Source organism: Larimichthys crocea, chromosome XIII, assembly GCF_000972845.2.
Source record: "Larimichthys crocea isolate SSNF chromosome XIII, L_crocea_2.0, whole genome shotgun sequence".
NCBI classification, from domain to species: domain Eukaryota; kingdom Metazoa; phylum Chordata; class Actinopteri; family Sciaenidae; genus Larimichthys; species Larimichthys crocea.
Window position 1 is genome coordinate 14850322 of NC_040023.1, and position 14941 is coordinate 14865262.

Consider the following 14941-nt stretch of genomic DNA (forward strand, 5'->3'; position numbering starts at 1 on the left):
TAATCAGCTAAACAAGCCAGTGATTTGTATCCCTATACCTAAAACACACACAAAGGAATTAATTAATAATTCATTTAATGTTTATATCTCTGCACATGTTTAACTTAAATCCATCTTATATGTTGCTCTTACTGTGTGTTTACTGTGTCTCATGCTGCTGCTGGATGTTTGAGAGGAGGATGTCACGTGGAAATATCTTATAATAACCTAATCAGCTAAACAAGCCAGTGATTTGTATCTCTATACCTAAAACACACACAAAGGAATTATTTTAATAATTAATTTTTAATGTTTAATATCTCTGCACATGTTTGACTTAAATCCATCAGGTTGCTTTTACTGTGCTCAAATAAATNTAATTAATTTTTTAATGTTTAATATCTCTGCACATGTTTAACTTAAATCCATCAGGTGGCTCAAATAAATAAATGTTTGTTTTAATCCATCGCTAATATTTATTACTCTTTATTATCATCCATGTGACCGACGCTAATTTGATTACGTCCGGAAGTGACGCAGGAGAAAAAAGGGGACGGTTGAAAAAATAAAAGCGGTAATTGTTATTGTTAGCTTGTAGCTTAGCGGACGAGCCTGTGAATGGAGATATGACAGAGTAATAACGTCTTATTACATGTGCACGATTCAGTTATTACAAACGTAAAGTGGTACGTACCAGATTTCTGCACACTATATCGGTAGAGTGGAGGTTATAGCAATGTGTGAATGGCGGGAATAAACACTGACAGAAAAGGAGGATGTTGTTTTTTATATTTTCGTAGCTAAATCTATGCTAACGTTAGCCGCGCCTGGCTAACGTAGTACGCAGCTAACGTCACCAGGCCGCTACGACAAACTTTGATATTTTAATATTTGAGCAGCACGCCAAGTTTTACAGGCGTGTAATAAAGTTAGATCTGGGTTTGCAGGCTGTCTGATGTTGCATAAAAACACGACTTGTATTATTATTATTATTAACGTGCACTGTGTGTGTGTGTGTGTGTGTGTGTGTGTGTGTGTGTTTATGTGCACACGCCGAGCTCTGCAGCGCAGCCACGTACTGAAAGGTTAAACTAATCAAACACTGTTCATGTTGTCTGTATGTGAGATGGAGGACGGAAACAGGACTGATGCTGCCTCCACATCCAAGAGCCACGCAGGCTCACTCCACCTGCAGAGTAAGCTNATTAAAGTCAGGATTTATAATTAATATTGTGCATTTTTCCACCTGTTCAGCTCCTAAAAATGAGGATGCATATGAAATTGCCATCCCCTATGAAGAGAACAACTTTGAACAGCAAGGATTTTTCAACCAGAGCGATCAAAACTTTGAAGGTGAATACTTTAAACCTCATTTTATTTATTTTTTTAGCTTCTTGATATGATTTCCCTAACTTATCCTGTCGGTCTTCCTCAGATTCAACCCCACCTGCTGGCCCGTCTCCAGTCAACAACTCATACATGGTGATCACCAACCTGCGGACCCAGCTACAGATCTCTCTGGAGAAAAACTCCTGGCTGCAGAAAAGAATTGAAGATTTGGAAGAGGAGAGGGACTTTCTGCGTTGCCAGCTGGACCGCTTTATATTTTCCACAAAGAGCCATGGACAGGAGCAGAGTCAGAGCCAGTACAGTAACGGTGAGGACAGTCGTGAGATATCAACCTGTCCGACAAGAAGTTGATTTGAAACTTTTTGCAACTGATTTCTACCTTTTGGTGTTTGTCTCTACATAGGTTATGAATCTAGACGATTTAACTGGAGGGCAAGGAGAGAGGATGATCGTCCCGCTGGTAAAAAACAAAACATTTATGCACCTAACTCCTTAATAAAATAAAGTAATGTTCAGATATAGTTGTGCTTCAGTGTAGCCTGTTCATGCTTCACTGTATTTACGATTTTCTTCTCTTCATAGAGCAACAGAAGACGGATTCACAACATTTTCCCTCACGTCCGTTTATCCAGCGAAGGCCTGGTCCTCCAACTATGGTGCCTTCTAAAAACCATGTCTCCAGTCCACTAACCAATCAGCTCGCTTCTATTAATGCTCTGTTCAACTCTACACAGTCACAGGCTCTCTTGCAAGGCCATAGCCATAGTACTTCTAACACCACAGCCAGTGGAAGTAGCAGCAACAGCAACAGTGCTACAAGGTCATCCATGAATGAAATGAGTGGACATAGCAACGTGGGTCCAGGTAATACAAATAGCACAAAGCTTTCAATCACCTTCAGTGATCTAATGGAATATAAGTGTGTTTTTTTTCTGGTGGGTTTTTCTGAGGAAATGTTTTATGCTCTCATCAGATTCACTTTCACTCTTGGGAGAATCTGATGAGTACTTGGGTGAGGATGGCTACCTCGAGGAGGAGGAAATGATATCAGGGGAAGATGTGATGGCAGATACCATCAACAGCAACAGACACCAGTTAAAGAGAAGACGGGTTTTCCGAGCGCCTAGAGAGCGGCAGAGAGGTATGGGAATGATCCTGAAGCAAAACATTTCAGATTCTTAACCATAGACTGGTATATCTGACTCACATGTGTATTCTTGTTCTTCAGTGAAAGACGCTGCTGGAGTTCTCTTTCGCTATAAGAAGATCCTGCTTACATACCAGCGTCTGAAAAATATGTCCAAAGCTTTCCAAATCCACGGTGTGGACCGCAACACAGTGGCCTCCACCACACCCATCGCTGAGCTGCTACTAGTGGCCCCAGAGAAGGTGGCAGAGGTGGGCGAGTTTGACCCATCCAAGGAGAAGCTTCTGGACTATGCCCGACGCTGCTACACTGCCCTGGATGAGGAGACACTCAGCAGGGTGCAGGCCCTAAAGAAGAACAACCTGCTCCTGCCCATCTCCTACAGGTTCAGACACTAAGGGGAGAAAGACAGAGGAAGTGGGAGTGTCTCTGGACAACAGTGGAGTTGGTGGTTAGGTGAGGAGGCTAGCTTACCTTTGAGACACAGAGAAGTCCAGAAGTATGAGAATCATTTTGCTCTCTCAGCGTCCTGGATATGGCCATGAAAACTGCGGCTGAGATCCTCAGACAAATCAACTTTTCACTTCTCACTTTTATTATCAAGATGTCCATGTACAGGAATATTAGTTTCTTCAACAAATCCTCACCATTCCAATAACATTGAGGACGTGGAAGTCCTTGCTGCAGCTGGAAAGGGAAAAAAAACACAGTTCCCACTGCTCAAAGAGCAAAATTGTGAGCAAGATTGTGTGTTTACCATTAGCATTATAGACAGGACTGATTTTCTGAGTGTAACTAGCTCATTCATGTTTGACACACAGACCTTTTCTGAACATCCCGATTAGCCCGAGGCCAGTAGTTCATTAATTGTCTAGATCAGATCCTGACAAATTTTAAAATATAGCCATTTTTATCACTTTATTTATGTGCAATTTTATCCTACAAATATGGTAGTTTTCTGTCACATTGTCCGTTAAAATCAAACTTTTGTAGAATTATGTTTTAAGTAATAACCATTTCCTTTTGTTTATATTGCTTGTTGTGTCTTTGTGGTATTATTTTTGGAATCACGTCATCAACCATTTTCACTTTCGCCTTAATGCAATTTTTGTTATTTCCGCAGAAAGTCACTGCGTTCTCTTCTCCTTTCTATTCTGGTTTAAAGGAAGCCAGAACTGATATAGTAATGTCTAGTCCAGCATTATGTGGTGCAAATGTGTTTTTAACAGTAACAACAAGAGGAACTTGTTTTGAGTTGAAAATCAAAAGACAGACACAACATATGTGGGTGATATTGTATGTGTTTGACTTGTAATAATATCGCTATGTTGGTCTTGGGCCAAGTTTTAACTACAGTGCTGCTGCATTACTCTGTTGTTCCACTAAGAGTTGTACCAACACTTAAAATACAGTGTCACTTGGTATAGTATTGAGGCTCTTGTAATGCTTCGGTGACAATAATACCTTTTGTAAAATACGGTACAGAGCGTTTACTAAACTAGTCATTTGTAACATGGTTGAACTTTTGGATCTGTGTGGACTTGAATCACACAAACAATTTTACAGTGTGAGTTACAGCATCAGCAAACTAACTTGTGCACATGGAGGATCTATTATTGCTCCCCAGTGCTCCACCACAAATATACGTGAAAAGAGCTCTGCGATGGTTTATAGAGATCTTGTCAAAATTTGTATATTCAAAGCGGCAGACATGTTGATTAGATTGTATGACAACAAGTGGCGTTTAAAACAGTAAAGTGGAATGATAAGATCTCTCTATATAAAAACAGATTACAGTGAAAAGGACCAGTGTGTAGGATTTAGTGGTGTACTTCGTCTCAGCCTCTCCATCCTACTGTAGCATGAAGAAGAAACTACAGTGCACAAAAAACATTGATTGCCCTCTATAGAGGCAGTGTTTAGTTTGTCCAGTCTGGGCTACTGTAGAAACACGAGTTCAACATTGTAGATATTCAGTAAATAGAGCCCCTTAAATCTTACACACTGGACCTTTAAATTTCCATATCTCCTGACAGTAAACAGACATAGATACTCCAAGACTATTTGAGTGATTGTGTGGCTAAATAAGGAGCTATTTACGGTGCAGTGCAGACTTTGCAAAATCATACCAGGGTGCTGTGTTTAAAAAAAAAACATTAATCTGTTTGTCTCATTTTTATGTGTCATATTTACGTGTATCGAATGAAATGTATTTCACTGAAACAATGCCTATCAGTCACCAAATGTACAGTAAGACTCAGATGTCGTTAAGGCTTATGATTGAGGACTTAAAATATGGAAGCCCCATGCAGTCATACATACATATGATTTATTTCCTCCGGTTTCTCGTGATAATGAGTTAAATTCATTTGTTTATCGAGAGCTCAAATTAAATAATTGCAACTGTAACTGTAATAATGATGTTTCATTTAATATACTAGACTATCCTTTGGTTTTCTCACAATCTTAAATTAATTATGTTGTTATCTTGAGAAAAATTATCCTGTTATCTCAGGATAACATTTATTTTGATGCAATGACAGAATAAATAACTTGAGATGATGAGAAAACAACTGAAATCAGCTCGTTATCATGAGAAAACTGAGGAAATAAAATGTTTGATCGCTTAGGGCTTCTGTATTAAAGTGGTTTTTATAGTATGTTAATCCTGTCTTTGGGGAAGTGAGCATACATAAATGTATGTCCGAAAAAAAAAAAATTCTCTCTTTTAAGCAAAAGAAAATGCATTATGCATTTCAGCTAAAAGGAAATGCGGCTTTACTTTGAGCACTTTATTTCGTAATTTCCAGTTTCAGTTAAATCAATGTAGTGAGAACTCTATCCTTGGAGGAAAACACTGAATATGATCTTTATGACATAAAGAGTTTGTGAATATTTTTTTGTTAATTTGATAAACCCAGTGTTAACATTTTTGAATTTCAATAAATCTGATGATCAGTAATGTTTCCCGCCTTTTTTAATCATAAAAATGATTTGCATAAGACTTAAAATCCAAAGTTAGGGGTTTAAAACTTGAAACTAACCTAAAAATAAGATGCTGATCCCATCCCAAGTTTTTCAGCACAATACAGCCATCACTGCTAAGGGGGAAGCTAGAAGGGGCTGGATCTGACCGCCACCTGGCTGCTTCTCTAACTACCTCACCAACAGACCACATTATGTAATCTAAAAATTGGCAAAGACGTGGATCATTGGTGGACCTGAATGTGAGTGGCTGAGTGCGTAAAACTGAGTGGCATCTAATGTTGAAGTTGCAGAATGCAACCGACAAAATATATTACATTATATTTAGTCATTTAGCTTTTATCCAAAGCGACTTTCAGAGAAGGGAACAATCAAGGTATAGTTTGATAAGAAGCAAAAAGTGCTTGTGACAATTCTTAAAGGAGTAGATTTGTCATGTCCAGTTGTTGATAGTGCTATGAGAGAAGGTATTCTCTGAAGAGCTGGAGGTCTTAAGGAGTTTTTTTAAAGTTAGAGAGGGACGCCCCTGCTCTGGCAGGAACTGGTAGTGCGTTCCACCAACAGGGAACAACAAACAAGAAGAGTTTGGATCGCCTTGAACGAGCAGGTGGGAGAGCCAGGCGTCGTTCATTGAAGGAGTGCAACGGTTGTGAGGTAACATATGCCTGTATAAGGGCGTTCAAGTAGGTAGGTGCAGTGCCGGAAACAACTTTGCAGGCAGCAGGTGAATACCCCTCACCCTCTCGCTTTAAGCATAAATTTGAGACTACAGTGACCGTGAAACTCACGATGAATGTAAAAGGTCCTATGTAGAGCCAGTGTTTGGTTTGTCCGATATAGGCTACTGTAGAAACATGGTGGACTCCATGGAAGAGGACCTGCTCCCTCTGTAGATATAAAAAGTTCATTTTGAGGTGACATAAACATAACTATTCTTATTTTAGGGGGTGATTATACACTAATGAAAACATAGTTATGAATATTGTATTCAGTTTCTGTCAATAGATACCCTTAAATGTTACACACTGGACCTGGACTGGCGGCAGTAGCTCAGGAGGGTGGCAGGTTTGAGTCCAGTATGGACCAAAGTATGGAAAGTGGACTAGTAGGTGGAGAGGTGCCAGTTCGTGAGTCACTCCACCATCTTTCTCTACATTTACATACATTTATCAGTCTTTTGTATATTCGGTCTAGTTTATACCACCACTAACGATGGTCGTGACCATTTTTAATTTAAAGAATCTACAGCTGATTCACAGTTAGTTCAGCATGTGCCTCCGAGCAAATATGGGTTACACAGATGTACATGAGCATGCACACACCTTTTTTAGAGTTGGGCATGACTCTAAAATACTGTTTTGCCCACCACTCCACCATCTCTCTCTACATTTGCATGCGTTTATCAGTCTTGTGTACAGGAGCTGCTGTGACAACTTCAACTTTACACCTTTCAGACAGAATTGTAGCCCAAAGTGCTTCACAGAGCAGAGTAAAAACAGAAATAGACAACAGAGCAGTGGCATGAAAAACTAGAAATGAAAAGAAAAGTAAAAACATAAAACTACAACAATGAAACAAATAAGAAAAGAACCTATAGGGTAAAAAACATAATTTAAGAACAGTTGCAGTAAAAGTAGATATGACCTTTACAGGAAATAAGAACCAGAGATAAAAGGGACAACAGGGAGTGATCAGGACATGAAAACTCAGCAGTGAATGGCCAGGCACCTTAGGTAAAAGCCAGGCTAAAGTTTTTAAAAAACAACTTAAGACGTATCTCGTCTTAAGTTGTTTTTTAAAACTGTCTACAGAGGTGCAGTGAACTTCCCCTGTGTGCGATCACTAAAGTCTGTCTCATCTTTAGACAGCTCATCCCGATGAGGAGACTATAATGAGACTTTTGGCGGTAAAACAAAAATAATAAATAAACAAAAGTGTAAACTTTACTTTACATGTGTGTGTGACCCTGAAGCACACGGTGTTTTTTTTTAACCCACCGGAAACTGGTCATTCATCAACTTCCGGTNAAAAGCATAATTTAAGAACAGTTGCAGTAAAAGTAGATATGACCTGTTCAGTAAATAAGAACCAGAGATAAAAGGGACAACAGGGAGTGATCAGGACATAAAAACTCAGCAGTGAATAGCCAGGCACCTTAGGTAACAGCCAGGCTGAAGAGATACGTCTTAAGTTGTTTTTTAAAACTGTCTACAGACGTGCAGTGAACTTCCCCTGTGTGCGATCACTAAAGTCTGTCTCATCTTTAGACAGCTCGTCCTGATGAGGAGACTATAATGAGACTTTTGGCGGTAAAACAAAAATAATAATGAATAAACAAAAGTGTAAACTTTACTTTACATGTGTGTGTGACCCTGAAGCACACGGTGTGTTTTTTTTTTAACCCACCGGAAACTGGTCATTCATCAACTTCCGGTGTCACGGGGTACCTGGGAGACGGAGCAAAAAAAAAAAGCGGGCATACCGAAAATCTTTATTGTGTTCGTTTGGCTTAAAACATTTCGGAAGCACACACATTTGACTTATTAAGTCAGACAAACAGCGCCCCGAGGGCAAGCGACCGTCTGCGGGCTGCGCTCCGCTGCGGAAACGGCGTCATTCATTCGGCTTAGCTTAGCTTAGCTTAGCTTAGCATAGCAGGCCTATTCTTCTGGACTTTGCTACATGCTAGTTAGCATGCGAACACGTTTCCCTCTCTCAATGATTGTGTCTGTTTCTCCGCTCACGTGTGTGCTGGTTAACAATTCCTGGTAGGTTTTTTTTGTATCGTCACGTCGGAGTGAAGTTAACTCGAGCCGCAGCAGCCAGGCGTTTGTCTTTGTTCTTGTTTTGTTTTTGTTTTTTCTTCCCCTGAAAGTGTTGATCACTTTGTCGCCGCCAACTGAACAACGCAGCCGCCGCTGTCCGCGTAGTTAGCCAAACCAAACCACCACAGAGATGTCGGACTTCGACGAATTTGAAAGACAGCTCTCTGAAAACAAACAAGGTGAGTGAAGCAGTCGCACACCTGCGGATTATTATTTTTTAAACATTAGTTGTTTTTAAATGAGTAATTAAAGTGCCGCCGTCAGGTTTAGCCGAGCGTGGGCAGGTCTATTTACTGGAACATTGTGAGCTACACGGTTAGCATTTGATGTGCTGTGTAGGGATAGTTTACTGCTGCTCATCGGGCATTTATATGGCACTGATAATGTCAGACGACGTTAGGCTTCTGTGTGTTTGCATCCCGATGTGGGTATCTGTCCTTAACTGCCTGAACTTGCATTGTTTGGTCAAAACAGGGCCGGTCTATATCATGGTGGTGGTAGCCCCTGTCTGTGCCAGCTGATTGAATGACTGGAGCAGCTAGCATTCATTCGTTGCAGCTGCTGCTGCGTCCAGTGAACATTTTCAATGCTATCTGCCTCTTATTGCCTCCAGATATCTGGCACACAGCCGCTAACGCCACTACCCTTATCCCACAATAAGCTCTTTAACCTAGATTTACATTTACACTAAAGTGCTGCACCAGGGAGTAGACAGAGTCTGTGAGATATAGTTTTCTATTTCATACAGAATAGGAAGAAGCTTTAGACAGTTCGTACTCTGTGGTGTTGTCTGTCTACGGTCTGTTATTTCAACACTATGCATGCACTTCCCTTGACACTTATTAGTATCTGTGAGTTGCTATGTTTCCATTGCTCCGCTGTATCATGTTTTCAAACACTTTGTTCTTGCAGCTGAGAGAGACAAGGAGAACCGCCACCACCGCCGGTCCTCCTCCCGTAGCCGCAGCAGAGAGAGGAAAAGGAGGAGCAGAGACAGGGACAGACGCAGCAGGGACCGCCGCGGGGACAGTAAGGAGCGCAGACACAGACGCAGGTTAGTACCTTGTTTGTGCGGCCACACCTGGATGTGGATGTGTCGCATCGTCATCATACATTCCTCCGTACCAGCCACGGCGTTTGTCTAATATCTAATAGTTAAGATGAAGTGTTTCGGTCTGGTATGTGCCACCACTAACAATGGTCGTGACCATTTTTAATTTAAAGAATCTACAGCCGATTCACAGTTAGTTCAGCATGTGCCTCCAAGCAAATGTGGGTCACACAGATGTACACGAGCATGCACACACCTTTTTTAGAGTTCGACGTGACTTTGGGTGAACACCTACATGCACTTATGCCACATCAGCATGTCTTCTCTGCACCCTCTCATTGGTTTGGCATCAAACCAGTGGCCTACTGTATTGTAGGTGGCTGCAAATTCCAAACTCGAGCGAACTCACACAGATCCATTAGCATTGATTAAAATAAAAATCCATCCTTTTCGAGCCTGCTCTCGTTGTCCATTCAAAATTTCGAGGGTTGGTTCTCGTCTCTGTTACACGTCGTTCTGAGCAACAGTGCAAATTCCTAAATCTTGACGAGTTTCTGCAGCAGGCTGTGAAGTGGTGCCACGGATCAGTGTTTTATTTGGGCTGACATCGACTCCCAAGAATCAACACACTAAAAAATTTAGTGCACTCTAGTCCAGGAAATATTATTTCACCCTCAAACTGACTTTCATGTTATTTTCATTGTCTCTGTCTCTTTATCACGAGTGCCAATGACATCATAATTCTGCTTCAAGCTTACGGGCCAAACATTTTAATACACAAAGCAGCCGCTGCAACCTCTTTATAATATAACACAGAATATCGAGATTAAATTATAAATGTGTTTTTTGAAGAATTTCAGATCCTTCCTCGAATCAAAAATCACACAGACTGGTATTAATAGAACTAGAGGAAGAATTGTTCTGTCATCTTAGATCACTTCCATATTCACTCGGGTGTCGCATAACATCAGAGGCAGCCATGCAGTATGTGGGTGATTGTCTCATGAAGAGCCTAAGATACGCTGTAATAAAATATCTTCAGGCCAGTAGCTGTGGTAAAATTTTCATACCGGTGTAAGTTATCGCAGTTGATAAACACCTACAAATGTGACGAGCCTGTTTGTTGTCAGGGAAACACGCTTGCTTCTGGACACATAACACCTGCACGTCTTTTTGGACATGATTCATGTCCAAAAGTGTTGAAGATGATATCTTTTTGAAGAATATGCTTTTCAGTAAATCTGTGTGTTATGTTTGCATATGGGTACATTCAGACAGAATCCAGCACTGTGGCGAACTGTCCATTTATTTGAGTGGGGGAAGTTCATTTTGGCTGCAGATTTACACTGGAAAAATAGTGACACTGAAGAAGGTTCCTTCAAGAAACTGTAGGCTTGGAGACACAGACAGTGAATGAGAGTGAGCGAGCGCCAGCGTCGAAAGCTGGTTAGCAGCAAAATAAAAAGTCATTTCCTGATTGTTTCACGGCGGTTACGTTCAGCACAGATAGACACATCGCCAGCAGCCCCCCACACTGTTGCACAACTCGCCCATTTCACCACAATACCAGATTCTGTCTGAATGTACCCTAAGGCAGGTTTTTAACAGTTTGAAGCCATGTGTCTCTTTAGTGACGACTTGAAAATGTTTACAATGCTTGTCAACTCTTTTCTTGTTGGCTGTGAATGTGACCTCCAGCCTGACTCCTTGACTGTTGCTTTTTGTCTCTCAGTGCTAATGTAGAACAAGTTACTGGTGGTCATTCAATGTGAGTACTCGGTCAGAAGATGTAAAAATTGACCCCTCCCCCCTTTGCAGTTCCTGTGTGTGTTTTTGAAGATGCCCTTTCTGGTTTAGTCGCATCATTAGTTGTTCACAAATGGTATTACATGTCAGCTGTGACATTTTGCGCTTTTAGAAATATATCAAGGCTCCTGATATTGTTGGTGGTGGTGGTGGTCATAGAAATTGAGGTTCTAATTTTGTGAAGTGGAAATGTTGCTGAATGTCATGGTTGATTTGAGAGAAATGTGAAACCCTTCCAATGTCATTTCAGCTCACCATCCAGCTACCCCCAGGACAATGCTGGAAGGTAATACAGAAAACTAACACAAAGCCAGTTTGTGCATTATTGCAACAACTGCAATTTAATGACCTGCCTCTGATTCAATGTACTTTTGACTCATTGTGTAAATGTCTGCCTGGATGGGGGTTTCTGTCCCTTCTATTCCCTTTTACCATCATGTTAACAAGTTCATAATCTTTTGATTGATGCAGTCTCTCCAAAAGTTGCTAGATTTTTGTACTGTATACTTTTGAAGACGTGACCTATCATCGGCTCTAGTAGTGCCGTGCTAATGAGAGATGTGTTACTATTGTGAGTGTTCTACTTTTATTCCACCTGTCCTCTCTTCCTCCAACAGCCGTTCCCCACACCGCGAGAAGAAGAAGAAGGTGAAGAAGTACTGGGATGTCCCTCCACCTGGTTTTGAACACATCACTCCCATGCAGTACAAAGCCATGCAAGGTATTTTGTTGTTACCTACAATGTTTTACTGCAATATTTAGCACAACATTACATTCATATGTACATTGAGCGGTGGTATTGTTAAAGTAAAATTACATTGTTGAATGTTTCCTGTGTAATTTTGTTCTCCAGCTGCGGGACAGATCCCAGCCACAGCCCTCTTGCCGACCATGACTCCAGATGGCCTGGCTGTTACTCCCACCCCTGTACCTGTCGTGGGCAGCCAGATGACCCGGCAGGCCCGTCGACTCTATGTGGGCAACATCCCATTCGGTATCACAGAAGTAAGGAACAGTTTAACACATTTAAACTTCTGTCCAAGACTCGGTGTGTGCATTTCATCCGTCACCGTCGATTAAAATAACTTCTTAATTCCCTTCTTCTCTTCTGTGCAGGAGTCTATGATGGACTTCTTCAATGCCCAGATGCGTTTGGGTGGTCTTACTCAGGCCCCTGGAAACCCTGTTCTTGCAGTACAGATCAACCAGGATAAGAATTTTGCCTTCCTTGAGGTAACGAGTCGTTTGTTCTCTCTGGGTGTCTGTCTATTAAACCACATGTGAAGAGCTGGTTTTATAAGATGCTAATAAACGTTAAGAGCAGTTTAATCGCCTGTCATTGTGTTTCTGTGTAGTTCCGTTCAGTGGACGAAACGACACAGGCTATGGCCTTTGATGGCATCATCTTTCAAGGCCAGAGTCTCAAGATTCGTCGTCCCCACGATTACCAGCCCCTACCTGGCATGAGCGAGAATCCCAGTGTCTATGTGCCTGGTACACAGCCAATTAATGGTTTTTAACTCTAAGTACTTGTGGCATAATTCATAAGTCTTAAAAAATTTAATACAGGAGCTTGCTCCCCGTCCCTTACTGTTTGCATATTACTGTTAACTTTGTGTCCTGTAGGTGTGGTGTCCACAGTGGTGCCCGACTCGGCTCACAAGCTCTTCATCGGCGGCTTGCCCAACTATCTGAATGATGACCAGGTCAGTATTTCTGCGTGAAACCACTTTGCCTCCAAGCTTGTACTTGTACTGGAAAGATGCGATGCTTTTATGCTTGCAGTGCTGTATCCCGGTCATTGGCGACAGCACTAAACTTGTAGCGGTTGTTCACGCGACGATGTCTGAAGTGAACTTTCAGTGACTCTTTTGTCTTGCGTGTCTCAGGTGAAGGAGCTGCTGACGTCATTCGGCCCCCTGAAGGCCTTCAACCTGGTGAAGGACAGTGCCACAGGCTTATCTAAAGGCTACGCCTTTTGTGAATATGTTGACGTCAACCTCAACGATCAGGTAACAACAGAATAAAGCTTTTTACAGGTCATTACTGATATTATTATTCTGCTTTTTATGATGACCAGACAGTTTAAAATAAACACCGTCTGCATAATGCAATGCTGCATCAAACTTCAGTAATTATACAGGCTTTGGAAAGATCATCTAAAACCATGATGTCTTTACAGGCTATCGCTGGGCTGAACGGCATGCAGCTGGGAGACAAGAAGCTCCTGGTGCAGAGAGCCAGTGTGGGATCCAAGAACGCCACTCTGGTGAGTGTCCAAACGCTGGACAGATGACAGTAGAGCGGTGGGAGGCTAGATGATCTTTAAAAGTCACTAAAATGGATAAAGACACATTGCGGATTCAGTCTGCTGTAGCCATTTATCCGCCACACCCTGAGTGCACATGTAAAAGATTTCTTGTTCAGTGAAGTTATAGTGGTCCAAGAAAATCTGCATATGCATTATTCACCAACTTTTAAACCTTTTGAACTTGAATCACTTGCTTTATAGTAGCAACAGATGTCGCCCATTATATTCGAACATTTATTCTCTCAGCAAGAAAGCACGATGTCAGTAAATTACAGGCAGATAATTAAAACCAGCTTGAAGCGAGAGTTCATCTTCATGCTCAGATCAGTTTAAAAATAGTTGGTTCACTTGCTTTGGGCCTGCTTTAGGAATGTGTTTTTGTGGGTTCAAGTTATGAGAGTTTTGTGCTTGAATCATGTGTACAGTTAACTAATTTAAACTTTAAAATGTTTGGCTCACAAACCTGACAAAAATATTGTTCAGCACTCACCTAACGCATCCCAAGCAAGGCAGCGAAATTACTTATATTTTTATCGAACCAAAAAAAAAACAATCTTGGGGAAAGTGAGAAAATGTTTTATTATACACGTCAGAAACTCTTTAGGTGGCAGCAGTGTCTGCATTATATGAAAACAATAAATATGACTGGTGTTAACTCTGTTTGTAATCTTTGTTTCTGTCCCTCCAGACAAGTATAAACCAGACCCCAGTGACGCTGCAGGTCCCAGGTCTGAACAGCTCAGTGACTCAGATGGGTGGCCTGCCTACCGAGGTGCTGTGTCTGATGAACATGGTGGCCCCAGAGGAGCTGCTGGATGATGAAGAATATGAGGAGATCGTGGAGGATGTCAGGGAGGAGTGCAGCAAGTACGGCCAAGTTAAGAGCATTGAGATACCTCGACCTGTGGACGGCCTGGAGGTGCCTGGGACCGGAAAGGTAGGAACCCTTTGCATCAAAGTTTGATTTGTCTCGAGTTAGATGTAATGAAAAGTAATCAGCGAGTCCTCCATTGTAATATTTTGTTTCACTCTTCTGCAGATCTTTGTGGAGTTCATGTCAGTTTTCGACTCCCAGAAGGCCATGCAGGGGCTGACAGGAAGGAAGTTTGCCAACAGGGTGGTGGTGACCAAATACTGCGATCCAGATGCTTATCACCGCCGGGACTTCTGGTAGAGGAGGCATGAAGAGAAGAGGGAACGGGGAGAGGGAGGGAGGGAGGGTGGGAATGTGTGCTACCCATTTCTAAATCAGCCCCCCACTTGATTAGAAACATTTCAGGTAAATCTGGGAGTATTAATCATTTGACAAACAGCCGTGTTAATATCAAACTTGTCACTTGAGATCTGTGTGAAGTGTCCAGCAGTTAAAAAACAAAAAAGATATTTGGGATTGGAAACGGAGACGAACAGGGAGGGTTTATATTCAGTCCATGACACGGGGCGGGGGGCTAGATTTGGGTGTTGTGGGTGTAGCTGGGTGGGCGGGG

At 41.7% G+C, this 14941-nt stretch overlaps 2 protein-coding genes across 5 annotated transcripts; both read left to right on the forward strand.

Moving 5' to 3' along the window:
- The first annotated feature begins 486 nt into the window (after window positions 1–486).
- On the forward strand, window positions 487–5438 carry ccdc106a (coiled-coil domain containing 106a). Of its 2 annotated transcripts, none has more exons than XM_027286758.1 (8): window positions 487–553; window positions 1106–1175; window positions 1234–1332; window positions 1415–1636; window positions 1733–1789; window positions 1912–2193; window positions 2303–2470; window positions 2558–5438. In XM_027286758.1, the coding sequence occupies exons 2-8, from the start codon at window positions 1106–1108 to the stop codon at window positions 2872–2874; spliced, it is 1215 nt and encodes a 404-aa protein (XP_027142559.1). In that variant the 5' UTR covers window positions 487–553; the 3' UTR covers window positions 2875–5438. The 2 variants fall into 2 exon arrangements, with proteins under 2 accessions (XP_027142559.1, XP_027142558.1); XM_027286757.1 differs by having other exon boundaries at window positions 547–665.
- A 2428-nt stretch (window positions 5439–7866) lies between these two features.
- u2af2a (U2 small nuclear RNA auxiliary factor 2a) lies at window positions 7867–14935 on the forward strand. Of its 3 annotated transcripts, none has more exons than XM_010744401.3 (13): window positions 7867–8465; window positions 9199–9340; window positions 11070–11105; window positions 11394–11429; window positions 11761–11864; window positions 11997–12148; window positions 12260–12376; window positions 12499–12655; window positions 12770–12849; window positions 13033–13155; window positions 13326–13412; window positions 14143–14391; window positions 14494–14935. In XM_010744401.3, the coding sequence occupies exons 1-13, from the start codon at window positions 8417–8419 to the stop codon at window positions 14626–14628; spliced, it is 1467 nt and encodes a 488-aa protein (XP_010742703.1). In that variant the 5' UTR covers window positions 7867–8416; the 3' UTR covers window positions 14629–14935. The 3 variants fall into 3 exon arrangements, with proteins under 3 accessions (XP_010742703.1, XP_010742704.1, XP_010742705.1); XM_010744402.3 differs by having other exon boundaries at window positions 12499–12637; XM_010744403.3 differs by lacking the exon at window positions 11070–11105 and having other exon boundaries at window positions 7868–8465.
- The last annotated feature ends 6 nt before the right edge of the window (window positions 14936–14941 follow it).

What these genes read in the sequence shown, in the direction of transcription:
- u2af2a (XM_010744401.3), top strand. Translation starts at nt 8,417, where the DNA reads ATGTCGGACTTCGACGAATTTGAAAGACAGCTCTCTGAAAACAAACAA. An exon ending in GCTCTCTGAAAACAAACAAG is followed by an intron (nt 8,466 to 9,198) that starts GTGAGTGAAGCA and finishes TTGTTCTTGCAG; the next exon opens with CTGAGAGAGACAAGGAGAAC. An exon ending in ACTATCTGAATGATGACCAG is followed by an intron (nt 12,850 to 13,032) that starts GTCAGTATTTCT and finishes TGCGTGTCTCAG; the next exon opens with GTGAAGGAGCTGCTGACGTC.
- ccdc106a (XM_027286758.1), top strand. Translation starts at nt 1,106, where the DNA reads ATGGAGGACGGAAACAGGACTGATGCTGCCTCCACATCCAAGAGCCAC. An exon ending in TCAGAGCCAGTACAGTAACG is followed by an intron (nt 1,637 to 1,732) that starts GTGAGGACAGTC and finishes GTCTCTACATAG; the next exon opens with GTTATGAATCTAGACGATTT. An exon ending in ACATAGCAACGTGGGTCCAG is followed by an intron (nt 2,194 to 2,302) that starts GTAATACAAATA and finishes TGCTCTCATCAG; the next exon opens with ATTCACTTTCACTCTTGGGA.